At 43.8% G+C, this 14,680-nt stretch overlaps 1 protein-coding gene across 1 annotated transcript in view; it reads right to left on the reverse strand.

Moving 5' to 3' along the window:
• Positions 1-2,716: 2,716 nt before the first annotated feature.
• EDEM1 (ER degradation enhancing alpha-mannosidase like protein 1) overlaps positions 2,717-14,680 on the reverse strand; it is a 32,248-nt gene continuing 20,284 nt past the window's right edge. The window contains exons 8-12 of the mRNA XM_054481997.2: positions 14,363-14,533; positions 12,396-12,469; positions 11,438-11,534; positions 9,154-9,357; positions 2,717-6,857 (exon numbers count right to left, since the gene is read on the reverse strand). Of these exons, the coding sequence (XP_054337972.1) occupies positions 6,768-6,857; positions 9,154-9,357; positions 11,438-11,534; positions 12,396-12,469; positions 14,363-14,533 (636 nt within the window). The 3' untranslated portion in view covers positions 2,717-6,767. The remainder of the gene's footprint in view (positions 6,858-9,153; positions 9,358-11,437; positions 11,535-12,395; positions 12,470-14,362; positions 14,534-14,680) is intronic.

Below are 14,680 nucleotides of genomic sequence, written 5' to 3' on the forward strand. Positions count from 1 at the left end.
ACAGCGACATCCCTTCTCTTCATACGGGGGCTAGAACCAAACCATTCACAATGGCACCATGAAAATAAGTAATTCAAAATTTAAGCTGTTGGAACTTTTAAATATTTCAAGCCTTAAGGAAATGTGATTATGGGACCTGAGTTCAGGCATCTGTAACCTTTATTTTTCTGACTATAGATTAGCCTTCTTCCTTACCTACATTGTTAAGAAGTGACTAAAGGGCACCAGGGAAGACTCCTTCCCTCTTCACTGTTGATCTTCACTATAGATTAACTTCCCTCTTACCTTTCTCACACAAAGCCTTCATGACTATCACACTCTCAAGAAGGAATGTTAAATGGACTCTTAAATTGGAAAGGACATGAAAACAAGCTGTACAGAAAAGAAACAAAACTGTAACAAATTAAAACTGTTGTAACTCGTAAACCATCCTTGTACGGAATATGTTTTAATTCTACTAGATATCTTTGTCTTCTACCTATGTAAGCAAGACCTTAACTTCTAACTTGGGAGCACTGACCCCATTTTTCTGCAGTCTGTGTTCCCTGGGTAACCGGTTATTCCCAGCTTTGGGCTCTAATAAACTCTTATCATATATCTAATATACTTAATCATATTTTCTGAATTTCATCATTTAAGGTTGACAGCATCTAAAAGAGAGCCTCAGGCTGTTGCTTCCAGTTGGTTCAGCTGTGACAGGAAGCAAGATTGTTTACTTTCCAGTGTCCTCTGCTGGAGAAATGGAATCATAGAATTTACTGCACAGGACTTGGGTGAGGTTTGAATGTAACAGGCTTTTAAACCATACACACATGCACGTGAGTGACACAAGCACATAAACAGACACACACACACACACACACACAGAGCCAGAGTAGGGAGGGACTGTTCATTCTATAGGCCACTGACTAGCAGACCGTGCCAGACACTTAAGCACAAAGACCAGGTGTACTGGGGCACAGGTACCACCACACCCAACCACTCTGCACCTCCTGGTCTGGGTTTCTGAGTTAGGGAGACATTAGCATACTTCCTTGATTAAACTTTAAGAAGGAAAAAAAAAAACTTTAAGGGACAAAGAGACATAACCTGTAAACATTTTAGCAGCTGCCACCTCATACGCTGACAAATGTAGCTTCTAATTCATTTTGCCATCACAGGAACCCTAGGAGTTGATGTGCTATCATCTCTGATTTTAAAAGTGAGGAAACTGTGTTGAAGGTGAGTGCCTTGACCCAAGCCACACATCCAGGACAAAGCCAGGAGGCCAGCCCAGCCTCCCCATGGCCAGTCCATGTTCTTATTCTTCCTCCAGCATCCCTGTTTAAGCCCTAGGTCTGGATGTCAAATCCAACTGGACCATAATTATAGGAAACACGTTAAGTGCCTTACACATATTAATCCACCCAGTCCTCACAACTATCCTATGAGTATGGGCTATTATTATCAACCCATTTACTAGATAGGAAAACTGAGGCCATCAAGTCTGTAACTTGCCCAAGGCACACAGCTAAGTTAGGGGTAGAGTTGGAATTGTACCCAGCACGGTGCGGCCCAAAGTCCCCATACTCCACCCGACACTGACTACAGCGTTCACACAGGACTGCTGGGCTCCACTTGCTCCACAGATGGCAAGGGCCTGGTGCGCCCACTACTGAGGCAGCCTGGAGTGGGAAAGGCAGGAAGGCAAGAACTCTGTGGCTCTTCATTTGGTCCCTTGGCCCACTGGACTTGCTTGGTTTTGTCAAGATCACAAACCCACGAGACTTCACAAACACAACCCCACCACCCCTCACAATAGTAGAGCTCAATGTGAGCAAGGTGCTTCCAGCCTTGAGAGTCTCTCCTTTGCCCTGTCATGCTTCGAGGCCTTTAAAAAGGCCCATCAGGTGTGGTGGCTCATGCCTATAACCCCAGCACTTTGGGAGGCCAAGATGGGCGGATCACCTGAGGTGAGGCGTTTGAGACCAGCCTGGCCAACATGGTGAAACCCCGTCGCTACTAAAAATACAAAAATGAGCCTGGCGTCCTGACACATGCCTGTAGTCCCAGCTACTCAGGGAGGCTGAGGCAGGAGAATCAGTTGAACCCAGGAGGCAGAGGTTGAAGTGAGCCGAGATCGTGCCACTGCACTCCCGCCTGGGTGACAGAGTGAGACTGTCTCAAAGAAAAAAAAAAAAATGCATCAGAATTGTCTGTGACCAAAGCTGGGACACAGATGTCACAGAGCAGAAGCAGGTCTCTTCCTCAAGATCCCACCATGGTCCCCGGTGGCAACACAGGGAAGTAGGCCAGCCCTCCAGAACCCTCCACCCACACGCTTCCCATGGGCCACTGCTCTCAGAGATGAGGAGAAATGAAGCGCCTTGCTTAGATAATGTAGAGAACTGGTTTTAGATCCCAGATATACTCAGCCAATTGGCAATAAGAATAGACAATGAACTCAGTGGCCAAGAGAAAGGAGGCTGATGCAGAGGGGAAGGTCAGGGCTGGGACAAAAGTCATGAAAAGCAGTTCTGACCCGCATGTGAGGGGCATTTAATGGAAGAGTGTGACATACAAAAATGTAGTGGAATTCCATGGGGGAGGTATTACTTAGGGCTTAGCTATAAAAAGCAAGGTTTTATTCATCCAGATGGGCATTTCCTTTAGAGATTTTTCTCCCATTTGTCTTGCATGTAGTGTGTCTACATGAGAATGTAAAAGAGAAACAAGATGACAGCTCAAAAAAAGAAATCTTTTAATAAAAATTACTCATAAAAATCCTAATAAATTTTAAAGAGCAAGATATTCCTTATTACATTTATAAAAGAACATTTGGTCCTTTTACAAAAAGATCCCTTTTAATTTAAATACATTTCTTATTTACAGATTAAACATAAAATATCATCTACAGTTGCAAAGCATATTGCACATTACAGAGAGAGAAGCATTTGTGTATTTCCGTAAGTTTTCCCAGAGTTTCCAACTCTATACTTTTTTTGTAAAAAGATTTACCTTTCTTACGCAAAATAAATAAAAATGCAGCTTGTGTTTTGCTATTTAAAACTAAAACAAAATAATCTTTAAAAATACTATTACTATTCCTCTGCCTTGCAGAAAGAAGGAAGAGGGTATAGAATCAGGGAGTTCCACAGGTACCTGACATTTTTACCAGATTCACGTCCAGATTCAAGCGGGAGCATAACCCTGAGCCCTGTGAAACCTGGGACACAGGGCCTAGCCCGTCCCACCTCCTCGCTTTCCCAAGGGGTCCCTGCCCTGCAGGGAAGAGGCACTAGAATAGGAGCTGGATGCTGGGAATGGACAGGAAAGCTCAGGATTTTCTTCTAAAGTTCCTGCTCAGCCACCCTGTGGCTACGGTAATCACTCAGCCCTACCTTTTCACCAGCACTAAATTTGAAAAAAGATTTTTATGTCAACAGACAAAAAAAATTTAAAAAAGAGAAAGGCCTCTGGTGCCCTCCAGAAAGCAGAAACGAATGTCTCATGTTGAGTCTACACAACCTAAAGAGGAATTACAGGTGGTAATCATTCAGTAAACTGAACTAAGAAATCATTAAGAGGGATATTTTCCTTTGGTGGGGAGAAGGGGGAAGCGGAGGAGGAAACAAGGCCCTCAGATTGCACAACTGCACTGACCAAACCAGGTACTTCCTACAGATGCTCCTCTAATAGTCATGTGCACAGACACCATCCTGGTGCATTTTTCTTTAAATACACAGAAAATTATTTAAGTGTCACGTGCACAGTCCATGATCTAAAACAAGAAAAGCCCTGAGGATTCAGTTACAATGAGTAAGTTCCGGCACAAGGGCTGCAAAAAAAAATTTTTTTTAATGAAGGGAAGATTTGAATACAGAAGCTGGTTTTTCACAATGGCCAGTGCAAATGGAGAGCTAGCAAACCCTTCCTTGCCACCTATTCTTCTAGAAGGGATTCCTCGGTCACATCAACTGAAGTAGCTAAGCCTCCCCTGTAATGATCTGAAAGTTTGTTATAAGAGAATTACGCTTCGTCAAGCCAACTATAAGGCAGCTTTCTACAACAGTTCTGCAAAATGTTTCCACCACATTGAGCAAAGCTGACACTAGACACTAGCTACACGTGGGAATAGGAAGATGGGACAGGCTCAGAGCTGCCGCAAAGGATGAAGTCCACTCAGATTTGAGGCAATCCTGGGGCAAAGCACCGAGCAAAGCAACTTCTCTGGTAATCTCCTCCTCAGCCATTCTCTACCCAGTATTTCAGAACACAGAACAGAAGAAACTGCAAAAGCCCTGCAGGATATATCACAGTTGTTAACATTCTGACTTTCAAAAAAAAAAAACAAGTAACCTTTGAAGCTGGCTCAAAGAACCTTCTGGCATCCTGCCCCACAAACCACTGACTACATAGCATCAAACTTTGGACTGGGTAGTCTGGAAGCTCAACAACCAGGAATAATATGTACTAACTCACTCACCCTCAGTCTCACCCACTGGTATTAATTCCAGTACCCAGAAGTCACGTGGGTTTGTGACTTAACATAAAACACATTTCCTGACAGCCTGTGGCCCCTGGGAAGCATCTGCAGCATTCTGTAGTCTGCAAGCATGAGATCCCTATTCCCTATTCCAGGAGCATGAGGAGGAAGGAACACCCAGGCTTGCTCGAGTGACAGGCAAAGCGCCTCATTAAGAGAACACTGGAGTGCTTACCCACCACTGCCGCCACAAAAGCCAGAGCGGGAGAGGAGGCGAGTGCCAAGAGAAATCACAGGCACGAAGAACTCACCTCCTTCTCTGAGATGCTCTATTTTCCCAAATGGGTCACTAACAGTCCCACCTGTTTGCCCAGAGACAAAGGTACAAGTATGCTCGTGTGTGTGCATGCATGCGTGTGTGTGTGTGTATTTAACATTTTTAATGAGTCAGTGAAAACATTTAAAATATACATATATTATTCTCAAAGTTTTCTATTCAGTAGATGGGACACTGCTAATAAACAGAATAATGCTTCTGAAATGAAAAAAGGTAAAACAGAAGCATTTTATTTTTTCTATTTTAAAACAATTGGTGTAATAAATGTTTAAGAGAGAGAGATGGCACGTTTATTACTGAAAATACTCTTCAAAAATCTCAAAGAACGGAACTATATAAAACCATAACACTTAAAATTTTCAAGAAGGAATAAGATTTCTCCCTTTTGACTAAAAATGCAACATAAACTTAGACAGTGTTTATTTCTAGCTTTGAAAAGATGTACATGAAATCCTTAGAGGTGGGAAAACAGTGACAGGTGAGAACTGTGGGATGTGAGGCTGGAAGTTTTAGGGATTTCCTACCCTTTTTACTAGAATGCGTTTCCACCCATGACGCTTCATGGAAGCCAGACTAAGAGTCAACCCTGCTGCACTGTGTAAGAGTAGCAGGTGTGTATCAGTGTGAGTTCAAAGAGAGATGTTCTGGCTAAGAAAATAATAGCAAAAAAAGAAAGAAGGCATTTTAGCACAACTTCCTCCTTCTACATGCTTACTTTTACAGGTTGAAAGGCAAAGACTGGCCAAGCAATTTCCATCCCCCTTTCACCATGGTCTCACCATGTGGCTAAACAGGCCTCCTGAAACCATAGCAGTAGCTGCGACATCCAGTGCCCCAAACCAAAACCAATATAAGGCACTAATCTAAAGCCTATATTACACAGAGAAATGGCTCAAGGATGCTAAAAGTCATGTGATCATTTCTTTCTTCCTGATTTAGCTAATTGGCACTAGACACAGGAAACAAAAACAAAACAGAACTCTAACCCAAATATGGTCAGAACTGAGAATCCTTGCTTAGGAAATATGAGAAAGATGGAAGCTCAGACAATCTTAGGTATTGTTCTCTCCCTGAAAGGCACCTGATTCTGGAACTATGGGAGTTCCTCAGGTAAGTTCATATTCAAAATGCAAAATACCATCCAAAAGATCTGTCAGTTAACCTCTTAGACCATAACATAATAACTTAAGAGACTGTCTGTTAAGAATTCTGGTTAAGACCATTATTCTTAAGCAAATAATTTGTAACACTGTAAAGATTACTTGAGGCAAACATGAAAAACTGGATGATTTTTTCTCCCATGTGATCCAAAATCATGGTTGGTATCAGGGGAAGAGCCCAATTATCTAACAACAGAAAGGATGACATTTTCAATGCAATTAAGTAAGGATACCAAATAAACCACGGGCCCTTTTGCAGAAATTTCATTCTCAATCCTCTAACAAAGAAGTAGCTAGCCAGGTACAGTGGTGCTCACCTGTAATCCCAGCTACTCAGGAGGCTGAGGCAGAAGGATCACTTGAGCCCAGGTAACCCTGTCTCAAAAAAATATCAAGACCCTGTCTCGAAAAAATAAAATACAATAAAAAAATTTTTTTAAAGACATAGCAATACTCCAGTATAGCAGGTGCCAGCAAAGTGAAGAGACTTAGGTTCTAAAGTATAAAGCTGTGAACATCAATCCAAAGATGCCCCGTCTATTGTGCTTATAACATCAACATGTCATAAGAGGGCAATTTCCATGTATCTTCTCACTTCAAATTATATCCTTAACAGGGCATTTTATTGAACAGGAGAGAAACACTGAAGTGTGCAAGGATTAACCAGATGTGGTGAGGTGCTGCACAGAAATTCCTACACCATCATGGACGTCAAGACTTCTGTCCCCTTCCATTTCAGACTGGACTTTGGCATGGTCTGGGTTTGGTTGTTAAGGTCTGGTTCAAGACGAGGCCTCACAGCAGATCAAATCAAACCAACCATCTGGTCAATCTGTCGCATGTAGATGCTCTTCAAGGGCAGGGAGTACCTCCTCTCATCAGGTACACGATTGCACTAGAAAGACAAAAACGAGGGAAAATTAAAAACTCATATGTTGCTCTCTCAGGAAATGTGACTGGATGACTTAATCCAGGGTTTCTCAGCCTGTGAACTACTGACGTTTGGAAGTAAGTAACTGTTGTGGAAGCTGCCTGTACACTGTAGGACGGTCAGCAGCACCCCTTGCCTCTCCCACTAGGTGCCAGTGGCAACTCCTATGCCTCAGTTGTGAAAATCAAAAACATCTCCAGACGCTGTTCCAGTGTTCCCTGAGGAGCAAAATCACCCTCAGGTGAAGACCACTGACATAATTGAATATCCTCACTCACTTTATAAAGAAATGGCAGATCCAAGGAGGCTAAAAGGCATCACAGCAACTGCTTAGTGGCCAGGACTGAAAGCCACATCCCTGGGGTCCTTAGTCCACCCAGAATTTCAGAAAACATTCCTGCTATTTGAAAATACTGTGTTTTTCTGAGCTATGTTTTTCTCATTCACAACTAAACTCTAAATGCTTAAGACTACTATTTCTTTTTTAATTAAAACCCCCCCACCCCCACCACTTTTCTTCCTCAAAGGAGATACACATCTTGAGAACTAACCCACTGTGACATCCCTGGAAGCAGTTGTCTAAATACATTCATTATCTGCTTCATCTCCAAAGAAACATTTTCCCCATGCCCTATAGTTGAACTTACTACACTCTGCTCCTCATCCCCGGCAAGATCAAGACTGGCAGGTCCTTCCATTTGTCCCAACTGCCCCCACCAGCCCACATCTCTGTGCTTCTGCAGGTGCTACTGCTTCTGCCTGAACATCCTTTCTGGGATACCCCTTTTCATCCTTCAAGGATCTCCAGCAAGTGACCTCCTCAGGGAATCCTGCCTTGATTTTCTTTGGAGATTACTCCCTACCCTCTGTGTTTCAACAGCACTACAGACAAACGCCTAGGATGGAAGTGGATTCCCTACTAGGCCATGCCCCTATCCAGAACTGGGAGCCCTTCTGAGGGCCTGAATCCCTGGTGCCTGGAATCATGTGATCAGATCTATTAGTGAGTGTGGCAGGTCAGAGATGTCTCCTTCCTAAAAGAGAAGACACTGCCTGGGTCCAAATCCTGGCTCCACCGTGGGACCTGAACCTCTCTGTGCCTCCCTTTCTTCATCTGTAAAATGGAGATGTTAAAAGTACCCACCCCTCACAGGGCTGTTGTTAGAAGTAAACGGATTAACGTACGTAAGCGTTTAGAATGGTGCAAAGGTTAACCCTGGTATGTGTTTGCAAGTGCTGGCTGTTATTAACTCTTCCCCCTCTCACTCTCCTTCCCCTTCCTCCCGATTATGCTTTGTCCACTCAATCAGCGTTCCATGACTGATGGAAATGGGGGCGGGGGTGGTTATCTACACTCTGGCCTATTGATTTATTTCATAGACTGATGGTGAAGGGGCATTAATGGAAAAGCACTGAAGCACAGTCTGCAATGAGAGGGCGCCCCTAATGCCAAGGCAACCCATCTGTGGGGAGGCTGACGAACTCCTGACCACCAAGGCCCTGGGGGATAACAAGATTTGAAATTTTGACTGATCTACATTTCCCTATCCTCACTTCCAAATCATCCTATTTGATTCAAATGAACACAACTACCTGACACTTTCACTAGGGATGCAAGGACTTCCATTTCCAAATTTTTCCTGCTGCTTCTCAGGACAATCTAGGCATGTGGAGTAAAGCCCTACTTTAAATGAATGTGGGTGTTTGCTGCACTTCAAAAAGCATCTTCATTGGGACCACTGTGACTATCACTGCTTTTTTTTCCCTTCTGCTGCTGGTAAATGATTTTGCTGAAGGTCTTCCATTTGTCCCTCCAGGTCCACTGATGGATCATATCAACAGGCTCGCTCGGCCTCCAGCTTCTGCCCCAGGCAGCCAAGATGCTCCAGCAGGCAATTGGGGGAGCGGGAAGGGGTCACATGTTGACTCTGCCGGCTCCCTCCAGGCAAGGCCTCAAAAGTCAGATCTGCGTCGTGGCTCCTGCTGAGTGGTCGCTCCTCCCACAAGACTCCCCGTTTCCAGGATCCTGTAGCCACTCTCCCCACCGGCACCTGCAGCCAGCAGTGATGATGCCACCGCTGCTCTTGTGGTTTCCCTACACCCTGACAACATCTATGTAAATGGTGTCTTTAGGAGGTGTTTTCAAATCTCCCAATCTGCGTACACCATCAATTTTCTGTCCGGAAGTCTGAACAACTAAGCAATTCATGGTCTTTTCTCTTCCTCTATATGCAAATCACCCCTGGAAAAAACAACTCACGTTGGAGCTGGAGTTGATGACTTTTAACTCGTGAGGTTTCGGCCTGTGCACAGACTTTCCCCCTTGGTCCTGCCCTCCCTCTTCAGAGAAGAATTCCTTCCATGGCAATTCCCGAAGATGCTCATCCACAGATACAATGTGTCCCTCTGTTGTGAACATGTATCTGGTTCCAGACTTGTGTACTGGATTGTCTTCATCAAACAGCTAGAGGGAACGGAGAAAAAGATACAACCAATAATTGTAGCACACTTGGAACTGAATCATGGGGGCATGTCCCAGCTACCCAGGGAGTAGAATTTGCTTGGGCCTCATGCTTCTCAGTGACAACTGGGTGAAAACGAATTGACTGACAACTGTGGTGCCCAACCCAGGCTGCAAGGCAGAATCATCTGCTTCATCTAAACTCAGATACCTAGACCTGCCTCTCCCCTACACATATCCTGCCCAGATGCAGAGACTCAGAAATTCCAAGGCTAAGGCCCAAGCACAGGTAGTCTATAAAAGTTCGCTGGATGATTTCCATGTGCTACCTAAGAGTTCTCCTGCTGGAATTCTAGAACTACACCCAACCTCACACACACCTAGACCCTGAACTGTAAACGCTGACAGGGAGGGACTAAGTTTTATCCACCACCATATCCCCAGGGCCTAGCACAGAGCCCAACACATCTGCCAACATTCACTTCACTTCTTGCACAACAAGGGTTGGGCTCTGAAGACGCAATGGCCACAAGGCACAGTCCTTTCCCTCAATGGTGCATGTGACACGGAATGAAAGAGCATCTAGAAAGAACATCTAACCCAATATGGGATGCAACAGTGCAGGAGAAGGTAAGCGTTCTGTGAATGTTGAATGAATGAATACCTAGAAACTCTCTGAAACTTTATTGGTCACCTAAACTATTTCAAGATGAGGAAAAATGAGATTCAGTGCAGCTTGTCAATGTTTACACAGTAACAAGAGAAGAACAGGGCAGACCACAGGTTTTCCTCTCCCCAGACTCCAGGTTCTTTCAGCTAGCACACCCTACAGGGTCACCTGCCTTTTACTCTAAAACTCGCCCTGTTAACGTCCTTCTGACACCACTGGCTGCTGGATGGAAACATGCAGCTAGGCTGCTCTGAGCAGCCTGATTTAGCAGAACGGAGCCACCTGCACGGAGAGCAAGAACCACTGCACACACAGGAATCGACAGCAGGACAGCTGTCTTCCCACTGGACAGACCACATGGGCTGCTGGCAGACATACCTCTGCAGTCATCTGTGAAAAGACACCAGACACAGAAGAGCACCGTCTTAATGGATTAGACCAGCAGCTCCAAAACCTGGCTCATGTGAAACCACTGGAGGCACTTGTCAAAATGACAGATTTCTGAGCCCGCTTATTCTGAAGATTCTGACTTAACATGGCTGTCATCTTAGCAAGGGCCCCAGGGTGATTTGGACCCAGCTAGCCCCAGGCCTAGGAACCACGGAATTAGATAAACACAATTTATCACAGCTGCTTCTATCTCTGACCCTCTGCCCAAGTTCTCAGTTGCCATGCTACCTTCTAACCTGGAAATCCTGCCCTCTGTTTCTATGTGGCCATACTGAGGAAAGTGGCAGGGGGCACAAGAGTGGCTGTATGCACGAGGCAGAGCAGTGAGGTGGAAACAGCACCAGACAGGGAGTCAGGACCACAGTTCACACTTCAGCTCTGCCACAGCCACCGCCATACTTCAAGCAAGTCGCCTGACCTCTGTGTAGGCTGTAGTTCTTGTGAGGGAAATAATGAACATATGAACATTAGGTAATACCAAAGGTTTCATCCAGGTCCAGAAATTCTCTCTATATATATACACACACACACACACACACACACACACAGTCATGTGCCTGAGGATGTGTGTATGGACAGAGACAAGGCTGAGCTGCAGGTCCTGGCCAAGATCACATACATCAAGAGAAGTGAGAAGCCATTATGAACACAGCTCTCTTCCTCAGAGGCGTCTTCCCCGACCACCGCAACTAACGCTGGTTCTGTATCAATCGTTACCAGCATTTCCCAGTTTGTAATCATAAGTTCAGTTCTTGGTTTACTTGACAAATGACTTTTCAACAAGGTTGGAAACCATGAAAGAAGATAGTAATATCCTTTGGTTCTGACAGCGTTTGTATCCTGGGAATGCACAATGTCCAGCATGTAGCTGTGCCCAGTAAGTATCTGTCAGATGGAAGACTATGCGAATGCTTGCTCTAAGCAATACTAAACATTCCTGGGTTCATCTTGCAACACACATACCAGATACAAGTATTTACAGGTCTCACTGAGAAAGAAGCTCTCCATCCGGTCTTCTGTGGACTTGTCAATGACGTGATGCAGCGTGGCGTACCCACACCTACAAAACAATCATCCGGTCAGTCCTGCCTCTCTTCATTCCCATCTGCTGATCCACTTAAGAAGCAGAAACATTCTCTTATCAGAATAATCAACCAGTCATCCAGCACCATATGAAACTATGCTTACATTGAAGGGCTCTCCTTTTTTATAGCCTGGGTTGTTTGCAAATTTACTTAGCAAGTGCTTTTGGCTGCTAAATTATCAGGTGAGTTACAGGGTGTGGGCGTGGTGGCGGGGTGCTGGCCAGAAGCATAACACGGCACCAAGAAAATGACTGGCAACAAATTTAAAAGGACTAATTTAAATTTCTAGTCCTAATCCTTGTAGAATTGACTTATTATTTGAGTATTGACTTATTATTTAAGATAGTACTTTAAAAAAAAAACTTATGATATAGCAGGTAAAAAAAAAAGCATGTCACAAAATTGAAATATAGAGTATGTTTCTTACATATACATATATACACACATCATATATAAGATATATTTAAAAGATTATAAGTACATACATTTCAATACTGACTACAGTTTTCTCTGTATGTGGAGATTACAGTGATAATATTCTACTGCTTTATATTTTCTGTACTCCCTAAACATTTTAGCATATATGTTATTATATAACTAGGGGAAAGAAGTTAGAATGAACACCCATAATCTGCTAGAACCTCATGGAAAAAAAAGGACAGTTCTCACCACAATGGAAAGGTTCTACTACACCAAAAGGTAAGCAATTTCCCTGTAAATGTAACATTAATGACCTGGTTCTATAAATTAAAATGCAAACTAGGATATTTCCCCAAAACAATTTGAAATAAATTAAAAGTGGCTGACAGAAAAAGGTAGGAACTTAGAAAACTGACTTGACTTTTGTGTACTTTTCCAGACTCTGCAGAATATCCATTCCTACATGGAGGTAGAAGGGATTCTTGGTTGCCTAGAGAGAACACGAGAGAATGTGATCCAGCATGGGCTTGGAAGACATGCCATCAACAAACATCATGGTGACTGCAGGGCTTCCCCGTGGAGACGAGTCGCCAGCCAAAGGAAGAAACAGGGCCCAGGTCATTTATCTTGCAGGGTCACAACGGTTAGAGGACTAAGGTATTCCGTCAGTTCACATCAAAGCGTACCTGTGACTTGTTTAACTTTAGCCAGGGGTAAGACCATCTGTTCCAGGGTAGAACAATAATCTACTTTGGTTGCCATCATGATTAGAAACAAAACAATGCCCACCCTGACAGCACCATATCTGAGAACAAATCCAATTTCTATCTTGCCTCAGAACTCTCCAGAAACTTAAGACACAGGCACAGGAAAGAGAACCTTGCCACCATTCCGCTTATGGCACCATGAGGAAAGGCTGATGGGAACAAGACTTTCCAAAGTGTAAAAGGAGGCCGCCACCCTTTCCTCTCTAATCACCCTGAGAAATCAGTCCTCAGTTGCCTACTCTTCTCACACATACTCTTAGATGGTTTTACTAGAGAAAAAAACTTCTCTGGGAAGATAAGCCTTTATCCAACAAACAGTTTAAAAGTTGGGGATCTTTAATTCATGCCTAGTGCCAGATTGCAGCAACAAACAACAAGGTTAGCAGTCTCCGGATTAAAAGTGCACAGGGTGTGGCTTCGGAGGGTAAAGCTGTAGAGTGCAAGACATCTCTGTCAACGTGAAGGAGAAGCGGAAAACATGAAAGAAGCAGTGACAGAAACAAAGAGGAGTAAGCTCACAGGCTACAGGACTAAGCTTAAGAGGAGAAATCAGCCAGTAACTGGCACGCCATCCTCCGTGTACAGCCTTTCTACTGGGCTCAGAAAGGCCAAACAGGTGGCTATTATCTTTTCCCTTTTTTGAGAGGTTACCTAAAACTCATGAGGTCCCTTTTTAGGCATGAGGACTACTACCAGTTTCACAGGATTTCTTTCCCCTTTTTTCATCTGAAGCAAATGGCAAGGATTTGGTATAAAAAAATTGTTGAATAAATAAATTCAAATCTTAGTGTTAGCTCCACTACCAGAGTTTCTAAAAATCCCCACTACCAGAGTTTCTAAAACTCAGGCTCTGCTGCTAGGGCTGGCCCACAGTGGGCATCTGTTACAGGCCTACTGAATTTCACCAAGGCCAGTTTCTTGGTGAGTTAACCACTCGTGCTGCTGTGCATGTGAATGGACGAGGACTCTCAGTGTGTATATATGTATGGCATGAACAGAAGTATAAATATCTGGCTTCAACTGTCAGGAAGAAGACATTTCACAGTTAAAGTCACATTCCCTCTGCCACTGAAGTAATTTCACAAAGGATGAACACTATTTTTTATATATATATATATACACACACACACACACACACAAACAGTAAACAAAAACAGGCATCCAGATGAATCCCAGATGATTTCCTTTACAACCAAGAAAATCAATTTTCTTTTTGTCTGAATAGTTGTTACACAGACCGGGGCTCCACAGTACACTGATGCAGAATTGCATCCTAAAAACGGGTCTTCTGATCAAATACATTTGGAAAACACCTTAGTACAAAATCTTCCTCATGAATACTTAAAGATGTGAGACATAAGTCCTACGGTAAAAACATGATTCAGCTTTGTAGAATATGAGGTTAAAAACATATTTGACTGCAGATGCCTTCTCTGTCCTGTGAAGTTACGAATGACACTGAACACTAACAAGACTACGGATAGGGGGTAACTCAATCAGAGTCACTATGAAACAACATAACCATAAATCACTCAGCAAATGTTCATTAAGAACGAACTGCTGGGGTCAGGGGAGGCAGTGAAAGGAAAAAAAAAAACAACACACAACTCTAGTACCTGGTAGAGGAGATACGTGGATTCCACTAACTCTGGTCTCAGTGGGTAGAAGAGAACGTCAGGGGCCTGCAGCTGCCAGTTATATCTCTCAGGGAGGGCACCATATCGTTTCCATATAGCATAGTAGAAGGCATGAAGGCAGATGGCATCTTCCACATCTCCTATCAGCACCTAAGGAGAGGACACAGGTCATCAGGCTGAGATACCATTCCTAGAGTGACAAGACATGGCACAAAGGGCCTGCCTGGGCTCTCCTCTGCCCCTGAGTTCTTACTTGACCTACACATAGGGTTAAAGACAAAACCAACCCAAAAGTGA

Source organism: Pongo pygmaeus, chromosome 2 (assembly GCF_028885625.2).
Source record: "Pongo pygmaeus isolate AG05252 chromosome 2, NHGRI_mPonPyg2-v2.0_pri, whole genome shotgun sequence".
Taxonomy (NCBI): Eukaryota; Metazoa; Chordata; class Mammalia; order Primates; family Hominidae; genus Pongo; species Pongo pygmaeus.